Below are 25,800 nucleotides of genomic sequence, written 5' to 3' on the forward strand. Positions count from 1 at the left end.
CAGCTAACTAACTACATTTGGCTTCCATCTAGTGGCGACAACACGGAGTAGTCAATTGTTGCATTGGAGTGCGTCTTCGCCGCTGGCCGTTTTACCGTGTAGTAAAAAAATAAAATACAAATAAAAAATGCTGTCTGCTGTGATGTCAAATGTAAAGCTTGCGTCACCCCGAGACAAAATACGCCCCAGTTGAGCGACAGCGTCAAATGTTAGCCGGTCAGTTGACAGACTGACGCCGTGGAACAAGCAGTCAAGATGGACACCGCAGAGGAAGGTAGCTGGAAAAACTAAATGCCAAACCAAACGCTAGCGATAAGTTAAATAGCCAGTGTCTAAACCAGTAATATCGCTGATGCTATGATATGCCATTTATACTGCTGAGAGTGCCACTGGCGCCCCCCCCCCAATTTCCTTTAATTGACCAAACTTCAGCACAAAACGAAACATGACCAGTTAGCGTTAGCCAGCCAAACAGCATTAGCTCGTACTGACTTGCGGCTAACTGGTTTTTAAATTAGAATCTTGGCTCAACCCAACAATATCTGCAGACACATCAGTGCTAGCTTGCTATGTAGATTATAATTAAAACAACGCTTCCTCATAACGTTACGTCTAATTAAAGTACGATGAGGTGTTAACTTTAGGTGACGTTATTTATCCTTATTATCCTTAGATTTATTGCACAACGTGCTAATATTATTTAATTACAGTAGATTAGTTTGCTAACTGGAAAGGTGCATAAGGTTGACAGTTACCATTTTCCGTGAACTGAGAGTAATATATTCCCTTAGTTCAAAGTTGACCCCATTATTACTACTACATAAGGCGACAATTTCTGACCGCTCTAATAGTGTCAAATTGTATTCAATATTCTGCTTTTTTGGATACAACTTTTATGTTGGAACGCAGACTATAAAGGTCTACCAAATTGTGGTGGTGCTTGCGCCTGTTGCCGTAATTGTATTTATTGTTCTCCCTTTGTGCACATGAAGGATGTATGCTTTGGTCTGCTACGGTTAAATCAACAGCTCTTCTGTCACATTTTAAATGTTTTGTCAATTTTTAATGAACACGATGCCAGGTTCTCAAGGTAATAATAGTAACTAGAATTGAAGGCAGTGCTTTGTCATGTGTGTCCTGTACAAAGCAGATATTTGTCGAGTGTGTCGGTCAGAGGGAACCCACGACAAACCACTCTATCATCCCTGTGTCTGCACTGGCAGCATCAAGTTTATCCATCAGGAATGGTAAGCTTCTCAAGTGTTTTCTCTTGACTCATAAACCTTTAAATGTATGGTCAAAGAAAGGTGGCAATCATAGATCTCGAACCAGATTTGTCCTATGCACCTCGACTTATTGATCCTAAAGTTTGGAGCGGTCTGCTATATTTGAATGCAATTTAGTTTCTGATAAAACTGATGTAATTGTGCAGCCATCCAGACATCAGATCAGATAAAAGTTAGATACTTCATTCTTTTGTAACGTAACTGTCACCTCTCAGTTGTGACTAATCGTACATCTCTCTCTCTCTCTCTCTCTCTCTCTCTCTCTCTCTCTCTCTCTCTCTCTCTCTCTCTCTCTCTCTCTCTCTCTCTCTCTATCTATCTATCTATCTATATATATATATATATAACAACGACGCAGTGGAAAATTAGGATTTACATAGAATAAGTTCAATAAATTGGGAATCATAATAAACATAGTTGTGGCTTGCTTCTCCTAGCTTGCTGCAGTGGCTTAAACACAGCAGGAAAGAATACTGTGAATTATGCAAACACAGGTTTGCATTTACACCAAGTAAGTAATCTATTGTTATTTTGTTTATTCTTATCTTTTATCAATCTAGTTGTTTCATAAATGTGCGCTGTTTCTTTTGTGGTATCTCTTTAATGGAAGTATGTTCAGGTGCTGTATCTTTCACTTTCCTTCTTTTTCAAACATTTTCTTTTTTTCTTCAGTATACTCTCCGGACATGCCTTCTCATCTGCCTGTCCAAGACATATTTGCAGGCCTGGTCACCAGTGTTGGAACAGCCATCAGATACTGGTTTCACTACACACTGGTGGCCTTCGCCTGGCTTGGTGTGGTGCCTCTCACAGCATGTAAGTCATACAAGTCGACTGATTAGTTTTCTTCTGTCACAGTTTTGTTGCATAAGTTAGACATAATCATTCCAAAGAGCCCTTCTTTCAAAATATCTTCTATACATTTTTGCTTTTATTAGGACATTTAATTAAGAATTATGACACTTTACTTTTCACTTTTGACATTAGGAAGAAGAAACAGATTTGTTTTTGACCTATAGCTATATATTTGATTTTTTTTATTTGTATTTCTACACACTTTTATTAACTGTACAGGCGTTTTCGGGAGCAGAAATAGTTTTAATTTATTAATACTGTGTATAGTGTCAGAGGTGTGAATGAAATAAATTTGAATCCCAAAGTGTCAAAGAAAATAAATCAGGTCAACGGAAAACAAATCTTCATATGGATGTTTACGTTACTGAGCTCTAAATATGTTTTCCCACAGGTCGTATCTACAAATGTTTATTTACTGGCTCTGTGAGCTCTCTTCTTACCCTTCCACTAGATATGCTCTCAACGTGAGTTCAGATTTACTTATCAGCAATTGGTTTAGACTTGGTGTATTTTTTTAAAAAGTCATGTAAGTGCCTTATGTCTTGTTGTGTATAGTATGCTTTGTGTTATTTTCCTCATTTGTCTATCCGCAGCAAGTTTTTCTTTGAATTGTTGTAATGCTGTTTTTTTTCTTATCACAGACAAAACCTGCTTGCAGATTGCCTGCAGGGCTGTTTTGTGGTCACTTGCACACTATGCGCCTTTATTAGCCTGGTGTGGCTTCGAGAGCAGATCGTCCATGGTGGTGCCCCTCAGTGGTTGGACCAGAATCCACCACCTTTGGTTCCCAACCACCCAAATGACCAAGTACCAGCCAATGAGGTAAGCTTTTAATGAATCCTGGTATTATTTTTCTTGCAGGAATGTGGATTTGAACAGAAAATGTCCTCACTTGAGCTGGAAAAAATGCAATAAATTACCGTAAATAGATGGATAGCTAGAAGGATATACTGTGTACAGGTGCATCTCTATACAGTGGGTACGGAAAGTATTCAGACCCCTTCAATTTTTCACTCTTTGTTATATTGCAGCAATTTGCTAAAATCATTCAAGTTCATTTTCAAAGAGTGAAACATTTAAGGGGGTCTGAATACTTTTCGTACCCACTGTATAACACACCCACACACACATGAAACAGTTACCTGTAACTGCAGCGGAACCCGTTTTTCAGCCAGTAGTTGTCAGTGAATGCATTTGATTTAGAGGTGAAGGGCTCGTCTCCAGCATCTTCAGCGGACATGCCCAAACAGTCCTGCAGCTCGAGGGCGGGCCTTATTTTCATAATTTCAGAGCCTTATTTTACATACATGGTGAATTTTTCTTTCCAATTCATTCAAATTTGGCAGCCTTTCTAATTCCGTTAATGGCAATGAATTAGTTAAAACACTTTTATCTATGGAGTGTCAAATTTACAAGACATTTTTTTGGCCTCTTTAGTGGGTAATGACTCTCTGTACCTCTGTGCCAAATGCTTAACATTTGTTTAAGTGCAATTTTTTTTAATTAGAGTCCTAGTCTATTTTATTTATATTTTTTATTTATCTAAGATATTTTATTTATTTTTCTACATCAATGTCCAATATTCCTTAAAATTAAAAGTTACCGGTAATTGTTATTAAAAAAGGATGTACTTGAATTATTATGCTCTAATACCATAAGCATAAAAACAACAACGATTTTATCGTGATATCCATCCATCCATCCATCCATCCATCCATTTTCTGTACCGCTTATCCTCAATAGGCTTGCAGGCGTGCTGGAGCCGATCCCAGCTGACTCTGGGTGAAAGGTGGCGTACACACTGAACTGGTCGCCAGCCAATCACAGGGAACACATAGACAAACAACCTTTCGCACTACGGACAATTTAGAGTCTTCAATTACCCTACCACGCATGTTTTTGGGGATGTGGGAGGAAACCTGAGTACCTGGAGGAAACCCACGCAGACAGGGGGAGAACGTTGCAAACTCCACACAGGGGAGGATTTGAACCCAGGTCCTTAGAACTGTGAGGCAGATGTGTTCACCATGCCGCCGTTTATTGTGATAGTGTTTTGGAAAATATATTGTCCAAAAAATGTTGCTATCGTGACAGGCCTAGCCCCCGCGACCCGACTCTGTGTAGGCGAAAGAAAATGGATGGAGGGAAAACTTTATTTTTTATATTTATTTCTGTTGTTCAGTTATACTTTGTAAAATATTTTCAGATTTTTGTTGTTGTGGTGATTATAGTTTACACAAACACAGCAACAGAAGAAAGAATGAAAATATTTATAATATAGAAATAAAAGTAAAAATTTGCAATCTGAAAAGTATTTTCCTATATGTTTAATATATCTGTATAATATGTTGAGTTTCTCTTTTTGAATGTAACTACTTAAATAAATGAACCCTTCTATGATATTGCAATTTATTGAGCTGCACCTGTACTTAATTAATCATGAGGAACATTCCCGAATAAGACTGATGTAGAATTCTATATTACGGCTGCAGTAATTTGCAGGCTGTATGTTCATGCCCATTCTAACGGCTTCCTTTGCAGCATCCTGACGGTATTGCTGCTGCTGTCAACATTCAGGCGGGCATGAACGTTGCCGCGGACCAGAACCCTGCTGGTCCACATGAGCCAGTACCTGCTAACCCACATGAGGATGTGGCTGCACTTGATGATGATGATGATGATGATGATGATGATGATGATGAAGAAGATGAAGATGTGGAGGAAGATGAGGATGACGAGGAAGTCAGATTGGGGGATGCTGCCAACGCTATTAATGGAGTTCAAGGTTAATTACAAAGACAATAAATTATGACTTATAATGTTATTTGTAAAAGGCCATAGCTCTGAGCTGCTTCATTGTGTAAGACAACCCATCACAAGGCCTAACTTGAGATTCTTTAAACTGAGATTTTACAACAACCTATCACGCGGCAACTAAACTAAACTGGAATGCAGACTTCACCTTTTATTGCCTCCATTTAATTTCATTGAAACATAGTAGGCCTATGTCAAGCTTTTGCTCATTGGGCTTTTAAACAGTAGGTGTTCTTTTTCTACTGTTTTAGTTATAATTATTAAACTCTTTTCTTCTGCAGCAGACCTAAACTGGAATGCTCTGGAGTGGGACCGTGCTGCAGAGGAGCTGACATGGGAAAGGGTGTGACTGTTATTCTCATAATTCTTGTCTTACTGAGTGCTGTAGTATAGCTGGCATGTGCTGCCAGTGCAATAAAGTGACTCTGTCCATGTACAACCAGCTCAGAAATCATGTAACATGATCGAATGCTTCTTCCTCTCAGAATGCTGTTTGTATTTATCCATGTCTTCTGGTCACTGCAATTGCATTAATATTTGCCTGTTTAAAAATGCATTCATTTTAACTGTCGTAATAACAATAATTTCATACCCCCAGTCTTGTTTTAAAATTGATTTTCTTGTATTTTTTTAACCTTGATTTTACTGTTACTGTTGTGCTCTGAAAGACACCTTTGAATAAATTTTACTATTATTATTCATCTGTTGTTTCTCTTCAGATGCTTGGCCTGGATGGCTCCCTTGTATTCTTGGTAAGTGCACAGTTTGGTTTATACAAATAGTGGCAGATAAATGAACATGGTTAGAATATGTGCTTGTGTAAAGTATGGAATTATTAGTTACTAGTGATTATATGATGTTGCTAAAACCTGGGAAGAGAGTTGGTCAAATATGTATTAAAGGTATTGCTTTGTAATTATATAATCTAAGGGAACCCTTTTCCCTATTGAAATGATTGTAGATTTTGTGAAGATTAGTTGCATTTATTAGTCAAGTCCGTTTGGTACCAGGTTTGCATGTCAGTGGTGGTACAGTTGGGAGAGGCACAAAACCATAGATTGAGGCTGCTAAAGAAATTAAAAGAAACTACCATTTAAGTTTGCACCATAGTTTAGCTCTTGTGTTTTTAATAACTGCAACAGGATAAGCGGTAAACAATTGATGGCTATAAGGTTAAATGATTTTTGTTGTAACTGTCTTCAGCAAAAGTATATTGAAAGTGCCCCTTGTTGGGTGTCTTTACTATAGGAACATGTCTTCTGGGTCGTGTCAATCAACACACTCTTCATCCTGGTCTTTGGTAAGTGACCTGTAATGTTACATTTAGGTATTGTTTGTGTTGTTTAACGGCATCACCTTCTCAAGTGACATTCCTGAATATTGGCAGGCTGGCCATGACTAGTACAAATTTAGATGTGGACCTAATGACCGAAGCTTTTTTTCCAGCAGGTTATTAGATAGATTAGCTAGATAGACCGATAGAGAGATGAATGGATGGATGGATGGATAGATATTTTATTAATCCCCTTGAGGGAAGTTAAATAGGTGGGCTAATACCAGTTTACCACTTGACTGGCTTGGAATGACGTCAGCTCAGCTGTATCCTTGTGGAACTAAGCTATGAATTACAGTAACACTAAGGGCATAATGTTTATTTTTATTTTTTGCTCAAAGTTTCTAAAAGCCTGTTTTCCCAATTGTTAGTTTAACAGAATTCTTTAAACCCCACACTAATGTTCTTTTGAATGTTGCAACTGAGTGTAGCAGTGCTGATTTGACGAAATACTTCCACCATAACACGGCAGCAGAGCAAATCTCTCCACATTCAATTCATCCATCCATCCATCCATCCATTTTCCTCCACTTATTGGGAGGTTGGGTTGCGGGGGCAGCAGCTTAAGCAGGGAAGCCCAGACTTTCCCCTCCCCAGCCACTTTGTCCAGTTCTTCCGGGGGGATCCTGAGGCGTTTCCAGGTTAGCCAAGAGACTTAGTCTCGCCAGCGTGTCCTGGGTCGTCCCCAGGGCCTCCTCCCGGTGGGACGTGCCTTGAACACCTCACCAGGGAAGTGTCTCGGAGGCATCCTAACTAGATGCCTGAGCCACATCATCTGGCTCATCTCAACGCGGAGGAACGTCTCACCCTATCTCTGAGGGAGAGCCCTTACACAGAAGTTCAAGTATCTTGGGGTCTTGTTCACGAGTGAGGGAAGAATGGAATGGGAGATCGACAGGCGGATCGGTGCGGCGTCTGCAGTGATGCGGACTTTGTATCGGTCCATTGTGGTGAAGAAGGAACTAAGCCGAAAGGTGAAGCTCGCAGTTTATCGGTCGAGCTACGTTCCTACCCTAACTTGTGGTCACAAGCTGTGGATCGTGACCGAAAGAACAAGATCCTGGATACAAGCTGCCAAAATGAGTTTCCTCTGCAGGGTGTCCGGGCTCTCCCCTAGAGAGAGGGTGAGAAGCTTGGTCATCTGTGAGGGGCTCAGAGTAGAGCCGCTGCTCCTCCACATTGAGAGGAGCCAGATGAGGTGGCTCGGGCATCTGATTAGGATGCCTCCTGGATGCCTCCCTGGTGCGGTGTTCCGGGCATGTCCCACCGGGAGGAGACCCCTGGGACGACCCAGGACATGCGGGAGAGACTATACCTCCCGGCTGACCTGGGAACGCCCCTGGAACCCTGCACCCGCGACCCGACCTCGGGTAAGCGGAAGACGATGGATGGATGGATGGCAGGCCTAAACACATAATATATTGAGAAAGAGCAAGAGCAATTGATAACGAAAATATTGTACAAACAGTATAAAGGAGAGTAACTACTGCAATAAAAATCTCCAATAGAGCGGGACCGCGAAGCAAGAACCGTGATATAGCGGAGGATTACTGTATCTGTGTTCCGTGGTGATGAATTGCAGGGATTAATTGTAATTCCCGGGCTGGGACTCATTATTTCCATGACATGTGCATTCTGGGACTCACGTAGTCTCAAGTGTAAAATGATCTATCCAGATGTGTGTGTTTGTTAATGTGTGGCACTCTGCAATTAGTCCTAACGCAAGTTTTCTATATTTGTAGCTTTTTGCCCTTATCACATTGGCCATTTATCAATGGTAGGACTTGGTTTCGAGGAACAGGTAAGTGCACAGCAATCAGCCATTTTTGTTGTAATTGTTAGCTAATTATTGTATTTACCATATTGTATTATGTATGTATTTTTTTTCTGGTGACAGATTGAAGCTTCACACTTTGAAGGTCTCATCACCACCGTAGTGGGTTACATCCTCCTGGCCGTAGCTCTCATCATCTGCCATGTATCCTTTACTACCAGCAATTACCCTGCTTTAATACCTTGAATCTCAGTTGTTGAGTTTTGGTTAATTTCTTTTTAATACTCATTATAATTCCTCAAGGGAAAATTCAGCTTCCACTCTGCTGTAAATTTTGTTACCACACAAGAGGCACGTCACACACATGCAGGCATGCAAGGAGAGATTCAAGGTGAAAGCGGCACAGTGCTGCATTTGAGCTGGGGCGTGGGGACAATGCCTTGCTCAAGGGCATGTCAACAGTAGCCAGCAATTAAACTAGCATCCCTCCAACAATTAGTAACATTTTTGCCAGCAGAGGGACTCGAACCTGTGACCCTCCAGCTCCAAAGCAACATATGAGTTAGCCTACTGTTTTTCTGAATAAAATCATTTTGTATCTATGAATATTTTGTATATTGCAGTTTAGTTTAGATGACTCGTGTAACAATTTATGTTAGTCCTTAACCATGTCCTTTGTAGGCGTTGGCTTCGTTAGTGAAATTCCAGCGCTCCAAACGTCTTCTGGGTGTCTGCTACATTGTTGTCAAGGTAAACTACAGAAGCTTTTATATGCAGACTGATCTGTCTGTACAGTACTTTGATATTGTTACTTGACTTTGTTACCAAGCGCAGCTCCATTTCCTAGGTGTCTTTGCTGGTTGTCATGGAGATAGGCGTATTCCCGTTGATTTGTGGCTGGTGGCTGGACCTTTGTTCGCTGGTAAGACAAATTTAATATAATATTGATGCTGACAATACAGTGAGGTGGAAGCCCTCAGTTATTTTCAGTTGAGATCTGATGTGTTTAAATGTTTACTCAATGCATTTTCTCCTACCTTAGCTGAATATTTATTTGCTGTCGGTTGGAAATGTTACCATCTTTAACTACTAGATTTTTATCTTTCCCCATTTATCTTTCTACCTATACTGGTGATGTCTGTGTTAAAATAAGCATGGACCAGCGTCGGGTTTCCCTTATTAAATTTGACATTCACCACGTGAATAAAGGTGTTCTCCAAATAGGAGTAGACGAAAACATTTGTGCTGCTTTTTGCAGCCAACATCAGAGAAACCAGGATGCTCTCCTTGTACCTTCTAAATCTTTACACAATCAGGAACAGCAAGCTAACTGGGGCAATGCAATAGAAGACTATGCTAGAATTTATAGACAAACCTCTGAAGTCGACAAACCTCTGAAGTCTCTCACACCAATCTCACCAACTGCTTGGCCCTCTCCTGGTTCACATCCTACCTCTCCCAACGGCAACAGTTTGCCTCCATCGATGGCTGCACTTCTACTTCTGCCGCAGTACAACATCTGTCCCTCTCAGGGCTCTGTGTTTGGACCCCTCCTCTTCACTGTCTACATCCTCCCACTTGGACAAATGATCCACCACCATGGCCTCAACTTCCACTAGTGTGGTGATGACACTCAGCTGTACCTCTTCACAAAACCTTCCGAACACCTTCCCCCCCAAGCGTCTTGTCAACTACCTCAAACTTTCTAAAACTCCACAGCAACAAGGTTAAGCTCATGGTTGTGGCTCTCATAGCACTGGTCCAGAAAGTTGGAGATCTCCTCCTTGACATGGATGGTCGTTCCATTGCTCCATCCTGCAAAGTTCAGAACCTGGGTGTCATCATGGACTCCACTCTCTCCTTTCACTTCCATATAAAATCCCTCCCCAAATCTCCCTCTTTCCACCCTTAAAAAAATCTCCAGACTCAGTCCTTCACTCCCTGATTCTGTTGCCGAAACCCTCATTCATTTCTTCTGGCTCCCCAGCAAAACCCTGGACAGGCTCTAGTATGTCCAGAATTCAACTGCTAGGGTCATCACCCGCACCAAGCCCTGGCAGCACGACTCCCACACTCACCCATCTCCATTGGCTCCTGATCAAGTCCTGCATCATCAACAAAATCCTGCTCCACACCTACAAATCCCTCTATGCACTCTCCAACCCCCGTACCCGCCGTCAGTGTTACAGCCCCCATCCTCTGGAACTCTCTCCCTTCAGACATCCAGTACACCTGCCCCCTCTTTGGACACTTAAAAACAAAAACTCAAAACCCACTACTCAGTTTTTGATGTTTAGTGTCCTTGGTCTGTGTTCTTCTCTGTCTACTTTGTGTAAAGCGGCCTTGGGTTCCTTGAAAGGCGCTATATACTGTAAATCCAAGCTATTGTTATACACCGAACCATTTATCCATCCACTCCAGTTTGTTGGATTATTGATTTTCTTGGTCTTGAACTACTTATCGCTCTAAGAAAAGAAAGTAGAATTAATCTGATCCATGTTTTTGCAAATTTTGTCATCGATAAAATTTACAGTACATGTAATTGTTTTAACTAACATTGTAGCACAGTTGATACATTATACAGCTGTTGTTTATACTCAATTTTAAAGAAAAACAAATCGTTACTGTATTTTTTCAGGTTTCTCACATCATTACCCTTTTCGTCTTTGGCTTATAATCGCTGATATCTGTATGAAAGTCTGAATGCTCGATTGCAACTATGAAAAACAGCTTGAGAGGCAAGGGAGCAATGGAGTCCATCTTAATCACAAACTGCTTTGGCTAGTTTTGTATTTTCTTGCTTGTTTTTGTCTGTTTTGGATTTGGACTTGCTTTTTGGACCATATTTACTTTAAATTTTAGGTTGAATTGTTGAGCTGGTTTTACTGCCTATGTGTTCCGAGTTCTATGTAAACACCAAAACCATCAAAAGAAAGATCATACTCTCTTCCTTCATCAGAAAAAAAATCGTTTGTCTCTGTCTTATACCGTTCTTTAGTAATCAGCAGTCAAATATAGGCTTCTTTCAACCAAATCTGTTTCTGGAGCAAGAAAACTAAGAGCCTGAGAAAAAAGGCGGACTTCGACTATGGATTTACTTGATTCGACAGACACACAGACTAGTGTCCTCCTCTCAGTCGACATAAAATTGTCAATTACACTTGACTTGCTTCGCCAAGAGATCACCGAACTCAAAAACAGCTTCGAGTTCACACAGAAACAGGTCAAGGAGCTAAGATTAGATAATACTGTGCTCCGATCAAATATGATGTCAACGTCAGCAGAACAACAAATTCTTAGACTGATACAGCAAGATACAGTCGACAAGATTACCTTTCACCGTGTTCATCAATTAGGATGCCCTCGTCCAGGAAACCGACCGCGTCCCATCATTTCAAAGTTTGAACCCTTTCAGCATAAAGAAGGTGATGAAGAACCACCGTGAGAAAGGCAAACGATCATGGCTATTTGTCAACAAGCTATACGTCGACGGCCAACTGTTACGTGATGCCAACGTCACGCACTGGCTCTTCTAGATAAGTACTTCTTCTGATCTGTTATCGTTATTAATTGTCAACAGCGGATTGTATTTTGTTTCACTCTTTTTTTCTTCTTTTTTTTTGATAAGATGACATCTAATTGATGTTTTGCCTTTTGAAGTTGGTTACATAGAAGGGTAGCAAACAAACACTGAAAATTGAGACAGCAAGTATCTTGTGTCCTGAGAGTAAGAACAAATCTTAAAACATTAGCTTATCACGTAAAACAGTGACTCGCCGTGTTGAGTTAATTGATGAAGACTTAGCTAACAAGCTAAACAAAAAGTATTCCTTGGTACTGGACGAAAGTAATGACAAAGGATACCGCTCAGCTTTTAATTTTTATTATTAATTATTATTATTAATGACAATTTTGAGATAAATTGTGGAGTTTATGACCATGGAATCCCTGAAGGGAAAAACGTGTGGAGAGGATTTGTATGACACTGTGTTGGTGGTCATCAAGAGGCACCAGCTACCTTGGAGTACGCTCGCCAACATTACCACAGATGTATTGCCAAATCTGACTGGAAAAAACGTCGGGCTGCTAAAAACAATCCCAAGAAAGGGTGAAAGAGGACAACCCTAAGCAGAAGGTAGTTTTTCTACCCTGCATAATCCACCAGGAAGCATTGTGTAAATTTGTTCTGTAGCTTGACCATGTCGTAAAGCCAGTTGTAAAACTTCGGCATTGTCATTGTTGCGTATATTGGTCAGATAAAAATGTGATTAATTTAGGAGAAAAGAATAAGCCGGAAGCGACGCTTGCGTTACTTCTGGTTTAACCGTAATTTTAAGTTTAATTGTTAAAATCAAACTAATGTCTCGAAAAGGGCACCACGTCACTTTTTATGGATAAAATTTAGGAAAAATGAGCTTTTTATCAGTCTCGTAATCTGAAGTTTGCCACACTTTATGAAATTTTGAGTTCTAGATGACAGAGGCTTACTTAAACTCAGAACACATACACAAAATACAACCAAGAGTGGAATTTTATGGCATATTTAATTACATCTAGAAGGGATCTAGAGGGAAACACACAAAATGGATCTAACTAAAGAAAAATAATAATAATGGTAAATCAGCGTACAAAAAGGAATAGTGTGTTGGACTAAAGTTGGAAACGTGAGCCTTTACTGCATTGAATCAGAGCGAGAGAAAGCAAAGTTGGGATTTCGTGTGAAGTTAGTAATTTCCCCAAAATTATTAGGCACTGATGTAGTACATCATAGTAAGGATTGGAGTGTCGACTCACGAACGGAGATCAACTGGTCTTTGTTTGGGCAGTGGTCTTCCTCCCGACCTCAGGCGGAAACGATGCAGGTTTGGTTGAAGGAAAAAAAGATACACAAAAATAAAAACAAAAAGAAATGGAAAAGGAAAGTTGTTGCCCAGTTTGGATGCGCTCGTAACTTTCCTGCCGGTTGAACTGGTGGCGGGCCGAGCTCTGGCCCTCAGATGCGTGCGGGACCGGTAGAGGATGCCGGTAGTTGCTCGCTGAGGCTCTGCCGACCGATCGTGGCTAGGAAAAGCGATCAAAGCCGTTTATTGTTTAAACTTTGGTCGTTGCAGATCGGTTGCTTATTGTTCAATACAACATTTCGTAGTGTTTGATTTCAAATCACGTAGAACAGTTCTCAAAATCTTGCAGAGGACCCGTAAAACTGACAATAGTGGCACAGACACCAAGGCATACATTTGGAATATTTCTACAGAGTTCATAAGATATCAAAACGGACATTTTATCTTCCGTTAACAAACATCAAAGGCGAGTCCACGGGTTCAAGCTTGCAGTTCCTCTCAACACCAGTGGATGGCCCCTTACGTGCATGTTTGAATATTAACCAAATCCTTCTTGGAGGAAGGATCCCTCAACTTTTTGGTCGGGGGAAGGAGTCTTTTGAAGCCAGGAATCAAGATTTGACAGGAAACTACTAATTAGGTTAAGGTCCACTTGACGTACACCAGGCATTCTCCTAGTGTCCGTCTCTCGGCACGGCAGCGTGGAGGAATAGGGTTATCAAGTGTTTGGGAGTCCCTGTGGCATCTCCAATTGCAGTAGCATATCCACTACATCAGTTTATTAAGTTTCTCGAAGAAACTGATTCTGATCACCAGGACTTGCTTTATCACTCAAATGTCCGCTAGTTAAGTTTGGGGAAAGTGTCAAGTCTCATTTTTGGGCGCAACTTAAGGAAGCTGACGTTTTTCCTGAGTGACACAGATTGTCTTTGTGATTTAGCTTTTGGTGTGGACATACTGACACACGTGAATGAGCTGAACGTGAAGCTACAAGGGAAAGACCAGTTTGTGCATGAAATGTATACAAACATCAGAGCCTTCAAAACCAAGCTGGCTTTATTCTCAAAGCAAATGTCAAACAAGTAATTTCTTCATTTCCCCACACTGGCTACGCTAAAAGAGGCTCCTCAACATGGGAAAAAATACAGGAAATCGCGAGACGACCAGCATGGAGAATTCTGCAATCAGTTCTCTGATTTTGGAAAAATTGACAAGTCACTTCAGCTGGTGTCATGTCCCCTCACATAAGACATTGAAACAGCACCACAGGAGCTCCAGTTTGAACTGATTGATCTCCAATGTGATTCTTTCTTAAAAGAGAAGTTCAACTCTCTTAAACTGGATGAGTTTTATGTATGCTTCATTATGCGCAGACAAATTTCCCAAAATCCGGAAGATGGCACAGAGGATCCTGGTGTTGTTTGGCTCTACATATGTGTGTGAACAGACTTTTAGTGTGATGAACACCAACAAAGCATCCTACAGATCCCACCTGAGTGAAGAACACTTCAGATCTGTTCTGAGAATTGCCACAACAAAACTAACACCAAACTTGGATGCACTGGCAAAAAAGGTGATCAACAACACTGTTCTCATTAAAAGTAAATGTAAGTATTAACACTACAATGTCTTTTTTTTAATTGGTTGTTTATGTTTAATATGTAAGCATCTGGTCCTGGCTTGGCCCGCCTGTAAAATTTTAAAAGCCAGTGTGGCCCCTGAACCAAAAGGTTTGCCCACCCCTGCTTTAAAGTGTTTAATGACACCCCAACTGTAGTTTACTGAAAAAAACTAAACATGCAACAAAAACAATTACACAATGTATATTTTAGTAAAAGACACACATTATCGTTGTAGAAAATCGTCAGCTTAATGCTGTTAGCAATGGAAAACCCATTGATGGGCTAGCTAGAATTAGCATTAGATCACCTTCAAATAACGAATATTTATCCGTAGTAACACATACAGAAAGGTAATATAAAAATACTCAAGAGGCGAGGCATATATTCTTCCTAATCTGTGAAAAACGGGTTAAATTAATGTTTTATCGCCACGTTCTTCTATATTTGTAAGCGTACTGCAAACGTATAGTTCCATGCATGTATCACTACACACTGCCCCCACACAGGCCAAGGTGGGCACAGCAGGAACAGTATTCATATTTTCCCCCTGACATATATATATATTTTGTATATGCTGTATATACAATATATATATATATATATATATATACACGTGTGTGTGTGTGTGTGTCAGATCGGGGCTCAGCATCAGCAGATACTTAAAATCAAGACTCGGACTCCGGTGTAAAAAAATGTCATTGGGACATCGTTATCTTGAACCTTCTTTATGTGGCAAAAATCATAACAAAAAGTCAACCCTTGCCCACATACCATAGAATCAGACAGCACAGCACATTAGTTTGCTCATTGCAGGAGATGTTTGACGCAACCTTCAAAGATAGGGTGCAGAGTTTCGACTCATCCCCGGGTACCACCATGTTCCTCCACTGGCTGGTTGGCATGGTCTACGTCTTCTACTTTGCCTCTTTCATCCTGTTGCTCAGGGAAGTAAGTAGAACACATCAGTTCTCACAATGACGTTCTATAAATGGTATCAACATGTCCTTCAAAGTCTTATGATTTACGTTCCTGTTTGGAGGTTCTGCGACCTGGTGTGCTGTGGTTCTTGAGGAACCTGAACGATCCAGACTTTAACCCAGTTCAAGAAATGATCCACCTTCCTATTTACAGGCACCTCAGAAGGTTTTTACTGTCTGTGGTCAGTCAAGTCTTTGTTTCTCACAGTCTTTCTAAATGTCTGTTAGCCTTCCTACTGTCATATCAAGTTGAGCTTTAAAGTTAACCTGAATGAAGTAGAAAAATAAGGTGCTATATGCTCAAACTACTGATGCCTTGAAATGTATTAGCAAGTGACATGAATAACTGTTTTTTTTTTTTTTTGTACTGTGTGTGATATTTAGGTGGTGTTTGGTTCCATTGTTCTCCTGATGCTTTGGCTTCCTATTAGGATCATTAAACATTTCTTTCCCACCTTCCTACCCTACAATGTCATGCTTTACAGGTACACAGAACTAACTTGACTGTTGTCATTTACTCTGGTCTCTGTGCATTACTTTTAATTTATTTTTTAATCAAAAACATTACTTGATACCTATTGTTTAAAAAATGGTAGTTGTTTCCGACTTTGACTCTGAATTGAGTTGTATATATACCTTGTTTCTGCAGTGATGCTCCTGTCAGTGAGCTGTCATTGGAGCTGCTTTTGCTTCAGGTTGTCCTTCCGGCATTGTTGGAGCAGGGTCACACTCGTCAGTGGCTCAAAGGACTCGTCCACGCCTGGACTTTTACTGTTAGCTACGTGCTGTAGGTTGCAGGCACTGACACTCTCATCATTTAAAGCTAATGACAGCACAGGGGGTCCTCAGTTTACGATGGAGTTGTGTTCTGCGGCAGAGGCGGAGCCTGAATTTATACGCAAGTCTGAACATGCCACTGACAACTGCTAACGTAGTAAAGTCACAATTCCAGTAAATATTTGTATGAAAAATACTTTAGGCCATTAATATAAAACAACAAAATGAAAAACAGCAGGCTGTAGGGCGTGCTGTGGGATTTTTGTCCCTGCTTGGTTTGGGTGGGGTCCACCTCCCACACTCGGGGGCGGGTAGTGGGTGCTTGGCTGGAATGTGTGTGTGTGTGTGTCCTTGTCCTGGTCTATCTGGTCCTGTCCTTCCCTCACAGGGTGTAGCACTCCTGACCCATACAACACTCATATCTAATATTTCATTGTTCTCGCGATATAATGATTTACTTTTCTCATCTTGTTTACAATTAGTGCTTTGTCTTTTGTCTTCTTTTCTCACTCCCCTCTAGAAACTTTGTTCTGTTCGACTGATCGAGTCTGATTGTCAATAAATACCCATTATAATATTAAGAAACCACAGCGGCAGGTTAAAAACTCCACTGTAACACAGTAAAACTGTTCCGGCATAAAAGGGAGACAGATCCTCCATTCTGCAGCCGAACAGGACAAAAAAAGAAAAAGAAAAACAGAAAGTACGGTTATAACTGAGCATGCCTTTTATACGTATTCTTATAACGTTGAAATGTTGACTGTCGATACTGAGAACACCCTGTACTAAAGTTTGCAAACAATTCAGATCAAAATGTCTCGCTCTCACATGAAGTCTGGCGGTTTGCTGATATTTGGTGATCAATGGACATATTGCAGGGACCTGCACTCCTATTTGCTGGGAGATCTGGAAGACAATGACAATCAACCTAACATCCCTCCTGGTCACCATGACAACAACCAGATCCCTGACCTCGGTGAGGGGCTTCATGCAGCCCATCAGGCCATCTTGCAGCAGGGTGGCCCAGTGGGCTTCCGGCCATACCATCAGCCCCTCAACTTCCCCGTTAAGGTGACAGACCACAAGCGAGTTAATGATCTCGAATAGTTTGTTTAACGTGGATCTTCTGTGTTAACTTCTGTGGTTTCTGCTTGCCAGATAATTCTGCTGGTTATTTTAATGTGTGTCACGCTGCTGCTGGCTAGTCTGTTCTGCCTCACAGTACCTGGTAAGCTCAGGCATATAGCTGACATTTTTTTTAAAGGTTCCATGCCATCAAATTGAATTCTTTTTTTGTTTTTGTTAATTTTTTTGCAATCTTTGATGTCATTTTATCGGGCTTGCAAGATAATTTGGGTTGAAAATGCCCTGGATGCCCTTTTTAATGCTATTGTAGTTGTTTTTCGCCCAGCAGTTGAGATGTCTGGATTTCTCATTAATATTCAATATATAAATAAGGTTTGCTCTGACTGGATCCATCATCCTCTTAATTTAAATAATGAAAAGCAGCTTCGCTCTGATTGGCCGTTGCCGATATCTCGGCGGCCATAATGACGTCACGTTTGGATCCTTCGATGTGGGGTCTTTTTGTGGAGCAGAATTCACCAAGCGTTGGAATGTTCCCCCCCTAATAGGGAACATGAGCGGAAATGACAGTTGTGACTCACAACCCCACAAATCAGGGACATGGGTGAAAATAAAAGAGGAGGATATTTTGAGAGGATGGTCCTGCACTAACATTCACCGAATTCTACATAACAGGTGTGATTCGCACACATTTTGTCGACAATGACTGCAAGCTGCACTATTTCATCCACACTTACATTATAAGTAATACATATACCGGTAGTTAAGTATTGTTAAAACACAACACATGTATGCTTACTGTATGATAGTTTGGCGGCGGCCGCTCACTCAATCCCGGAAATGCATTTGGAGCAGTGTGTGAAAGCTTATGTTTACGAAGTCACCCTGCACGTAATGGGCCTGAACACAGCACAATTCTGGTTCAGAAATGCTTAAGAATTTCTCCCAAAATAAATTGAAGCCTTTTATTCCTCAACTCCTCTGAGTTTGGCAGGTGATGCAAAGCTTAAGCTTTGCTCAAGCAAGACAGCCACATTGTCACGCAGCCATTTTTTTCCTGAGATGTGTGGGTGTGTAGCAACTACAAAGTGGGAAGTTTCTTGATTATTAATTGGCGAAATTATGTTGATGGCGTGGGACCTTTAAGAGGTAATAGTCAATGAATGTCTTATCGGCCTCCTTTTCCAGTGTGCGTGGGTCGCTGGCTAATGTCGTTCTGGATGGGGAGCGCCATGGTTCACGAGCTGTACACAGCAGCCAGTGGCCTCTATGTTTGCTGGCTGTCCATTCGAGCTGCCACCGTGTTGCTATCCTGGATGCCGCAGGGATGGACCGCTATCATGCTTAAAGCCCATGAGTGGACCCTCATGGTAAGCTCTGGCTAAGATAAAGTTCTTCTGTATTTTTCTATGCATCCCATGGTTATATAGTATTTTAATATGTTCTTGTGCTTCTCTTCAAAATAACAGATTGTGAAGACTGTGGTAGTTGCAACGCTCTTAGCCGGAGTGATTCCTCTGCTTTTGGGTCTCCTGTTTGAGCAGGTCATTGTGGCTCCTCTCAGAGTCCCACTAGACCAGACCCCGCTCTTCTACCCCTGTCAGGTACGGTATGGTCCATAGAGTTGTGTGAACAAGATCAATATAGCTGGCTATCAACTTAAGTATTTGCATGATTGCGTCAGGTATACTCGAAAGAGTTGAACAATGCCAGGTAACCAGCATGCATCTCTCACTGTGTGTCCACGGTTAAATTGCTGTTTTTGTGTTTATGTTGCAGGACTGGGCCCTGGGTGTCCTCCATTCTAAAATCATTGCTGCTGTCACACTGATGGGCCCTCAGTGGTGGCTCAAGACTGTAATTGAGCAGGTCAGGCACACATAACTTGTATGAAGAAGCCTAAAAAGCAAATGGTGTCTCTTTCAAGTCAACTTTTCAAATATCACTGTGTGTGGATAATTAATGTTATTGTCATTATCGTCATTTTACTGCAGCTTTGTTTAAATCTGCAGCTAAACCGAACCCGAATGCACAAACTGTCTTATAGGTGTATGCTAACGGTATCAGAAACATTGACCTTCACTTCATTGTGAGGAAACTAGCTGCCCCAGTTGTCTGCATCCTGCTGCTGGCTCTATGTGTCCCCTACACAATCTCAAAAGGCATAACACCTCTGCTGGGTGAGTAAATTCCACTACTATGCTCGCTGTTTGTGGAGTTAGGGTCGAAGATGCAAAATGTTCATTCTGACCGAGTTATTATTTTCTACCTCCCTCCCCCTACTACGCCCATGTTCTCCTCGCGCATCTCTTCCCACATCTTGTCCTTCACCACAAACAGATGTGCAGTCGGAGATGCAGACGCTTGCAGAGAGGAGGATCTATCCATTCCTACTCATGGTGGTTTCATTGTTGGCAATTCTGTCCTTCCAAATACGCCAGTTCAAACATCTGTACGAGCACATCAAGAATGACAAGTTAGTAAACCATCTAACATGTTAATGTTGGCGGAGTATAAGGCAAACACATGATACGCTAAACGCAAGCAAGGAGAGACTGAAATTCCACCATTCTTAAGAGTTGTTCATTTGTTCACTAAAAAGGAGAAATAATCAAAGAAGTTCTGAGAGTAATACAGTGGCGTGGAACCTCCAAAGTCGGACACAATATGTTCGGTGATGCTAGTGTACTTCCTATTTGTTCAGAATTAAAAAAAATATTTTGCAATAATGCTGTTACCATGTCATGAACCTTAATGTAACTACAGTATATAGGCAAAGCCTTAATAACATTTTAACATGATGAACATTAAGGGCTCCATTTTCCTGACTCGCAAATCCAGCGCGGTGTGTGGTGTATTGCTGCGAAGGGGCGGGTTTGACAGGATTGTGGTATTCTCGTAGACACGCGAAGCCAGTGTATTTAACAAAGGGGGCTGTCTGCGCTGGTGGGCATAAACACTGCTGACTTCATTGGCTGCCAATCAAAGCTCTTAAATCTTTAATTTATTTTTAAGCGGGTGCAATGACAGTCTCACATGCATGGAGAGAGCAATCCGTACAATTGTCACTTGGCCGTGTGGCAAAAGACAACATCATGATACAGTATATGCAGGATGAGCTGGTGATATACGTACCTACTAACCTCGGCCAATTAAAATATGTCAGTCGAATAAATCTATCCCCACCCATGCATGATTGTTCCATGTCCCATATGTGCTCCCCAGTGGGGTGACTTAGACAAATAATAATGGGCTAATCATGCTGATAATAATGATGGCGCGTTCATAGTTTAGAGGGTTCGATGTCCGCTGTCGGCATACTTCAATCCTCTTCAGTCGAAGCCGGTTCTTTCATTCCCTCAAAAGCAACGCAAATAGTCTCGCAGATGGTGACGTCATAAATGCAGAAGAGGGGCCGTGCGAGACTGGAGGATTCAACATTTGCGGTCTTATTAAATATAGAATGAGCTGGTGAGACATTGCTGGCGACTTAAATGTGTCCGCGGACCTCATATCCCCTCAAACAATCGTTCATTAACCCCCCCCCCCCACACACAGACACACACACAATAGCAGTGTGCCGGCTAGTAAGTTGATTTAAAAACCATTTAGTAATGTTAACAATAATAATAATGCTTTCAATGAAATGACAATGATTAAGAGGTTTAGGTCATCCACCACACACGTCCGAGGACCTTTCTGCCTGCATGTGCATACACGGTATAGTCGGTTGAAGGTACTTATGATTTTTACACTGAAGCTTATATTGCGATATACAGTATACCATTACTGTGAAGGGATTCAGTTTATACCGTGATATGAATTTTAGGTCATTCCTCCACACAAGCAGACTTCAAGTTCCGTGGGCTTATTTTATGAACCTTGAGTTTCAGGACTTTCCATAATTTTCGATTGGGTTCAAGTCAGGTGATTGGCTGGGCGATTCCAGCAGCTTTATTTATTGTTCTTGTTGAAACCAATTGAGAGTTTCCTTGGCAGTATGCAGATCATTATCCTGCTGAAATGTCCATGTTCATTTTCATCATCCTCGTAGATGGGAGGTGAAGTGGACCCTCTTCTTCTTTCAATGTTTCTGTTTGTAGCCCTCAATGGAAAAAAAGAGTTTGGACATGGATATGACACATGGATAGACACGTCAAAAACAGGCCGTTACATTGAAGCTTTCTCACAGCCCACTCTGGCGTACAGTATAATCATTTTATCATTAGCAGTATTGTACTGAGCAACCTTGTCAGTGACTTGTGTGTTGCTTTTCCACATCACATGTCAAATAACCGGAAAACTGCAAACGCACACTCATGGAATTCATTATTAAACTTAAGTCTTGTAGTGCTTGCAGAAGTCACAAAATATGCTGAGGATGTCACACAGGATGAAGGCTTGGCATCGGGATTTTACAGTGTTCGAATTTGGAAGTTCCACTAGTTTTCATTGCATGTGTAAAAGAGCCCTTTACATCTGTTTTCAGGGAAAAAGTAGATGAGTTATAATTGATGTTTAAAGCATCCTTACTGTCCCCTCCCTTCAGGTACCTGGTTGGACAGCGACTGGTCAACTATGAACGCAAGGCAGGAACGAATTTATCCACCACTTACAGCACCTCTTCATAGACCTGACTCTTGTGTTGGATCAGTAGCTCACTCTCCGGTACCGAGAGCTAACAGTAACACCAGCTACTGTGGTAAAACTCCCTCTGCTCGACTGCCTGATGCAACCTTTAAAAACGCTTGTGTCAAAGTAAGGTGAGGTTTAGGTCTGTGTTGTTGGTACCCAGGCTGCAAAAACTTGTCAGAATCAATGATGAGTGCCAAACCTAATAGTCCATTGTTCGTAGTCGAGTAGTTTATTTTTTAAAAAAAAATTATTTACTGCATGTACTGAGAGTCAACAATCTTTCCGTTGATAGATGGCCTCTCCCAATCTCCTTACAGTTGTGATTTGTACTTTGTTACCCTCAAATTGTGCTTTCTTTTTTCTCTTAACTAGTCCAACTCTATGCCTCTGACATTGCAACTATGCTGAGCAGAGAGAGAGGGACAGATTTTTCTGTTCATCCTTCCTAGTAGTCAGCTTGTGATTTATCCAGATGGAACTATATTGTGGAACTAATGATTTTACATTTGTTTTTTTATCATTTTTACCCCAGTTGAAGATTGAATTACAATGACAAAAGGAAAATATGGACAGACTGGAACATGTTTTAAAGGGCAGCACACAGAATGTTAACATTATATTGACAAGTACAACTTGACACTGGTTATTTTTATTCTTCACTAGTTATTTTTAGTCTTTAAAAAATATGCTGCTATGAAGTGTATTCAGTACTGACTGCATATATGCTTGTAACATGGATTTTGTTTTTCAGTTGAAAATGTGCAAAAACACTGAATAGTACAGAAAATTAAAATATTTTTTGTTACACCTTGGCCTGGGGAGCCCCCATTATGGTAGTGGGTTAGGATTATTAAGCAACTTTCAGCGTTTTTCTTTTTCCTTTTTTATGTTCTTTTTTTTCTTTTTCTTTTTTAAAAATAAATATATATAATGTCCTGCCATTTGTCTTAGCACATGCACTTAAACCATTGTCAGGGTGTTCCTACAATGGCAACAATGACTCTACTCTTGTGTCCTAGTTACATTCAAAACACTAATAAAGCGTTGACTTAGATATTTTCTCCGCAGCTCCACACAGTTGTACTTTGTGAAACATGATTGTACAACCCTAATTCCAATGAAGTTGGGACTTTGTGTTAAACATAATTAAAAACAGAATACAATGATTTGCAAATCATGTCCAACCTATGTTTAATTGAATACACTACAAAGACAAGATGTTTAATGTTCAAACTGATAAACTTTATTGTTTTTAGCAAATAATCATTAACTTAGAATTTTATGGTTCCAAAAAAGCTGGGACAGGGTCATGTTTACCATTCAATAAAGGTTTGGGAACTGAGGACACTAATTGTTGAAGCTTTGAAGGAGAAATTATTTGCCATTCTTGCTTGATGTACAGCTTCAGCTGTTCAACAGTCTGGGGTCTCCCGTTGTCGTATTTTACTCTTCATAACGCATCACACATTTTCAATGGGAGAAACGTCTGGACTGCATGCAGGCAAGTCTAGTATCCGCACTCTTTTACTACGAAGCCACACTGTTGTACCACGTGCAGAATGTGGTTTGGCATTGTCTTGCTGAAATAAGCAGGGGCGTCCATGAAAAACACGTTGCTTGGATGGCAGCATATGTTTCTCCAAAACCTGATGTGTAAGTTACCCATGCCATTGGCACTAACACAGCCCCATACCATCAAAGAAGCTTGCTTTTGAACTTTGTGTCCATAACAGTCCAGATGGTTCTTTTCCTCTTTGGCCCGGAGGACACGACGTCCACAATTTCCAAAACACAATTTGAAATGTGGACTTGTCGGACCACAGAACACTTTTCCATTTTGCATCAGTCCATCTTAGATGAGGTCGGGCCCAGAGAAGCCGGCGGCGTTTCTGGGTGTTGTTGATAAATGGCTTTTGCTTTGCATAGTAGAGTTTCAAGTTGCACTTACGGATGGAGTGCCGAACTGTATTCACTGACATTGGTTTTCTGAAGTGTTCCTGAGCCCATGTGGTGATATCCTTTACACATTGATGTCGGTTTTTGATGCAGTGCTGCCTAAGGGATCGGTCACATTCAATGTTGGTTTACGGCCTTGCCGCTTACGTGCAGTGATTTTTCCAGATTCTTGGAACCTTTTGATGATATTCAAAAATTCTAAGTTAATGATTATTTGCTAAAAATCATAAGAGTTTATCAGTTTGAACATTAAATATCTTGTTTTTGTAGTGTATTAAATTAAATATAGATTGAACATGATTTGCAAATAATTGTATTCTATTTTCTATTTATGTTTAACACAACGTCACAACTTCATTGGAATTGGGGTTGTAATACGGCAATGTTGAATAAGCTTAATGTTCATTTAAGACTAACTTCAGTGCTAATTGAAGTTAGGATGTTTTGTTTATCAGTTGCTATTGTATTTTAACTAAAATGTGTTTTTGTTAAGAGCATCAGTCAGTCTTTTACGATGATTGTAACTTGGTAACATTAAGTTTTGTAATGTTTTTCATCATGGCATTTCTTTTTCATGTGTAGCTTCTGAAATACCGCCCAAGTGCCCTTTTAGAATAGCCTTGACCCGAGCTACACTTCAACTGTTGGGCTGACATTTTGATTTCCCTAGGTACCGGTAAATTTATTTATTTTTGTATGAGAAAACAGGGCAGTATATGTGGTAATGGAAAAAGGACGATGAAAGGAAACTAAATAAATCCTATTGTGCTGATTACAGTTTCTTTACAGTTTTTCAGTAGCCTTAAGAAAAAGTAGATTCATATGCCAAAAAACTGAATAAAACAAAACTAGCTACCCAGAACAGGACTATACCAGGAGAGCTTGCGTGATTCATAGAATACAGAAAGAGCGGGGTGGTGTAAAACAACGATTACTTTAATGATAACTGTGGGTGGCATGGTGAGCTCTTGCATTACTTTGGCCCATTTTCAAAGTCTGAACCTCTTGATTGTGAAGTTGACTGCCCTTAACTGAACTGTATGCTGGCCTTGATTTCACATGTCACAATTGATATCAAATTCCATCCATCCATTTTCTGAGCCGCTTCTCCTCACTAGGGTCACGGGCGCGCTGGAGCCAATCCCAGCTGTCATCGGGCAGGAGGCGGGGTACACCCTGAACTGGTTGCCAGCCAATCGCAGGGCACATCGAAACAAACAACCATTCGCACTCGCAGTCATGCCTACAGGCAATTTAGAGTCTCCAATTAATGCATGTTTTTGGGATGTGGGAGGAAACCGGAGTGCCCGGAGAAAACCCACGCAGGCACGGGGAGAACATGCAAACTCCACACAGGCGGGGACGGGGATTGAACCCCGCACCTCAGAACTGTGAGGCTGACGCTCTAACCAGTCGGCCACCGTGCCGCCTTGATATCAAATTGATTATTAAAATCCTTTACAACTTTCCCGGTGTTTTGCATTTGGGTTAAAAGTCACAAATAGATTTTTTTTTTTATATTTTCATCCCTTTATTCAAAGGAAAATTAATTCAAATTGACATTGCAGAAAATGCACAAACATAAATTCATTAAGATTCACTTACTAGTTTGGTCCGTAATGTCAGAAAATAGGCAAATGTTAATTGTTTTCCAGATAATTGCAAATGTTTTATGTTGATTAATCACAAAAATAATCGGTCTGCTTTTTATAGAGGACTGAAATATGAGAATATTTACTGTTGAGAGGCTGACGTTCCAGGGATTTGGACAATTTTAAGTTAATCGTCTTTAAACGATTTAATTATTGTTGTTGAGAAGCTGAGATTCGAAGGATTTGGACAAT

The 25,800-nt window shown here is 40.8% G+C and overlaps 1 protein-coding gene across 2 annotated transcripts; it reads left to right on the plus strand.

Annotated features, from left to right (window-relative positions):
- On the plus strand, positions 1-24,733 carry LOC133488539 (E3 ubiquitin-protein ligase MARCHF6-like). Of its 2 annotated transcripts, none has more exons than XM_061796496.1 (26): positions 1-274; positions 1,148-1,247; positions 1,724-1,797; positions 1,959-2,102; positions 2,533-2,605; positions 2,783-2,963; positions 4,683-4,926; positions 5,237-5,298; positions 5,675-5,707; positions 6,204-6,255; positions 8,031-8,089; positions 8,186-8,266; positions 8,744-8,812; positions 8,910-8,984; positions 15,339-15,473; positions 15,565-15,684; positions 15,887-15,987; positions 16,152-16,289; positions 17,158-17,350; positions 17,438-17,507; positions 18,554-18,735; positions 18,835-18,969; positions 19,145-19,234; positions 19,413-19,545; positions 19,706-19,841; positions 21,915-24,733. In XM_061796496.1, exons 1-26 carry the CDS (start codon positions 256-258, stop codon positions 21,994-21,996), a joined length of 2,781 nt encoding a protein of 926 aa, XP_061652480.1. In that variant the 5' UTR covers positions 1-255; the 3' UTR covers positions 21,997-24,733. The 2 variants fall into 2 exon arrangements, with proteins under 2 accessions (XP_061652480.1, XP_061652481.1); XM_061796497.1 differs by having other exon boundaries at positions 2-274; positions 1,151-1,247.
- Positions 24,734-25,800: the final 1,067 nt, after the last annotated feature.

This window comes from Phyllopteryx taeniolatus, chromosome 14, assembly GCF_024500385.1.
Source record: "Phyllopteryx taeniolatus isolate TA_2022b chromosome 14, UOR_Ptae_1.2, whole genome shotgun sequence".
NCBI classification, from domain to species: Eukaryota; Metazoa; Chordata; class Actinopteri; order Syngnathiformes; family Syngnathidae; genus Phyllopteryx; species Phyllopteryx taeniolatus.

Bases quoted from the DNA above. Each gene is read 5' to 3' on its own strand.
- LOC133488539 (XM_061796496.1), top strand. The intron at 1,798-1,958 runs GTAAGTAATCTA...TTTTTTCTTCAG, and splicing joins CAGGTTTGCATTTACACCAA to TATACTCTCCGGACATGCCT. The intron at 17,508-18,553 runs GTAAGCTCAGGC...CTCCTTTTCCAG, and splicing joins GTTCTGCCTCACAGTACCTG to TGTGCGTGGGTCGCTGGCTA.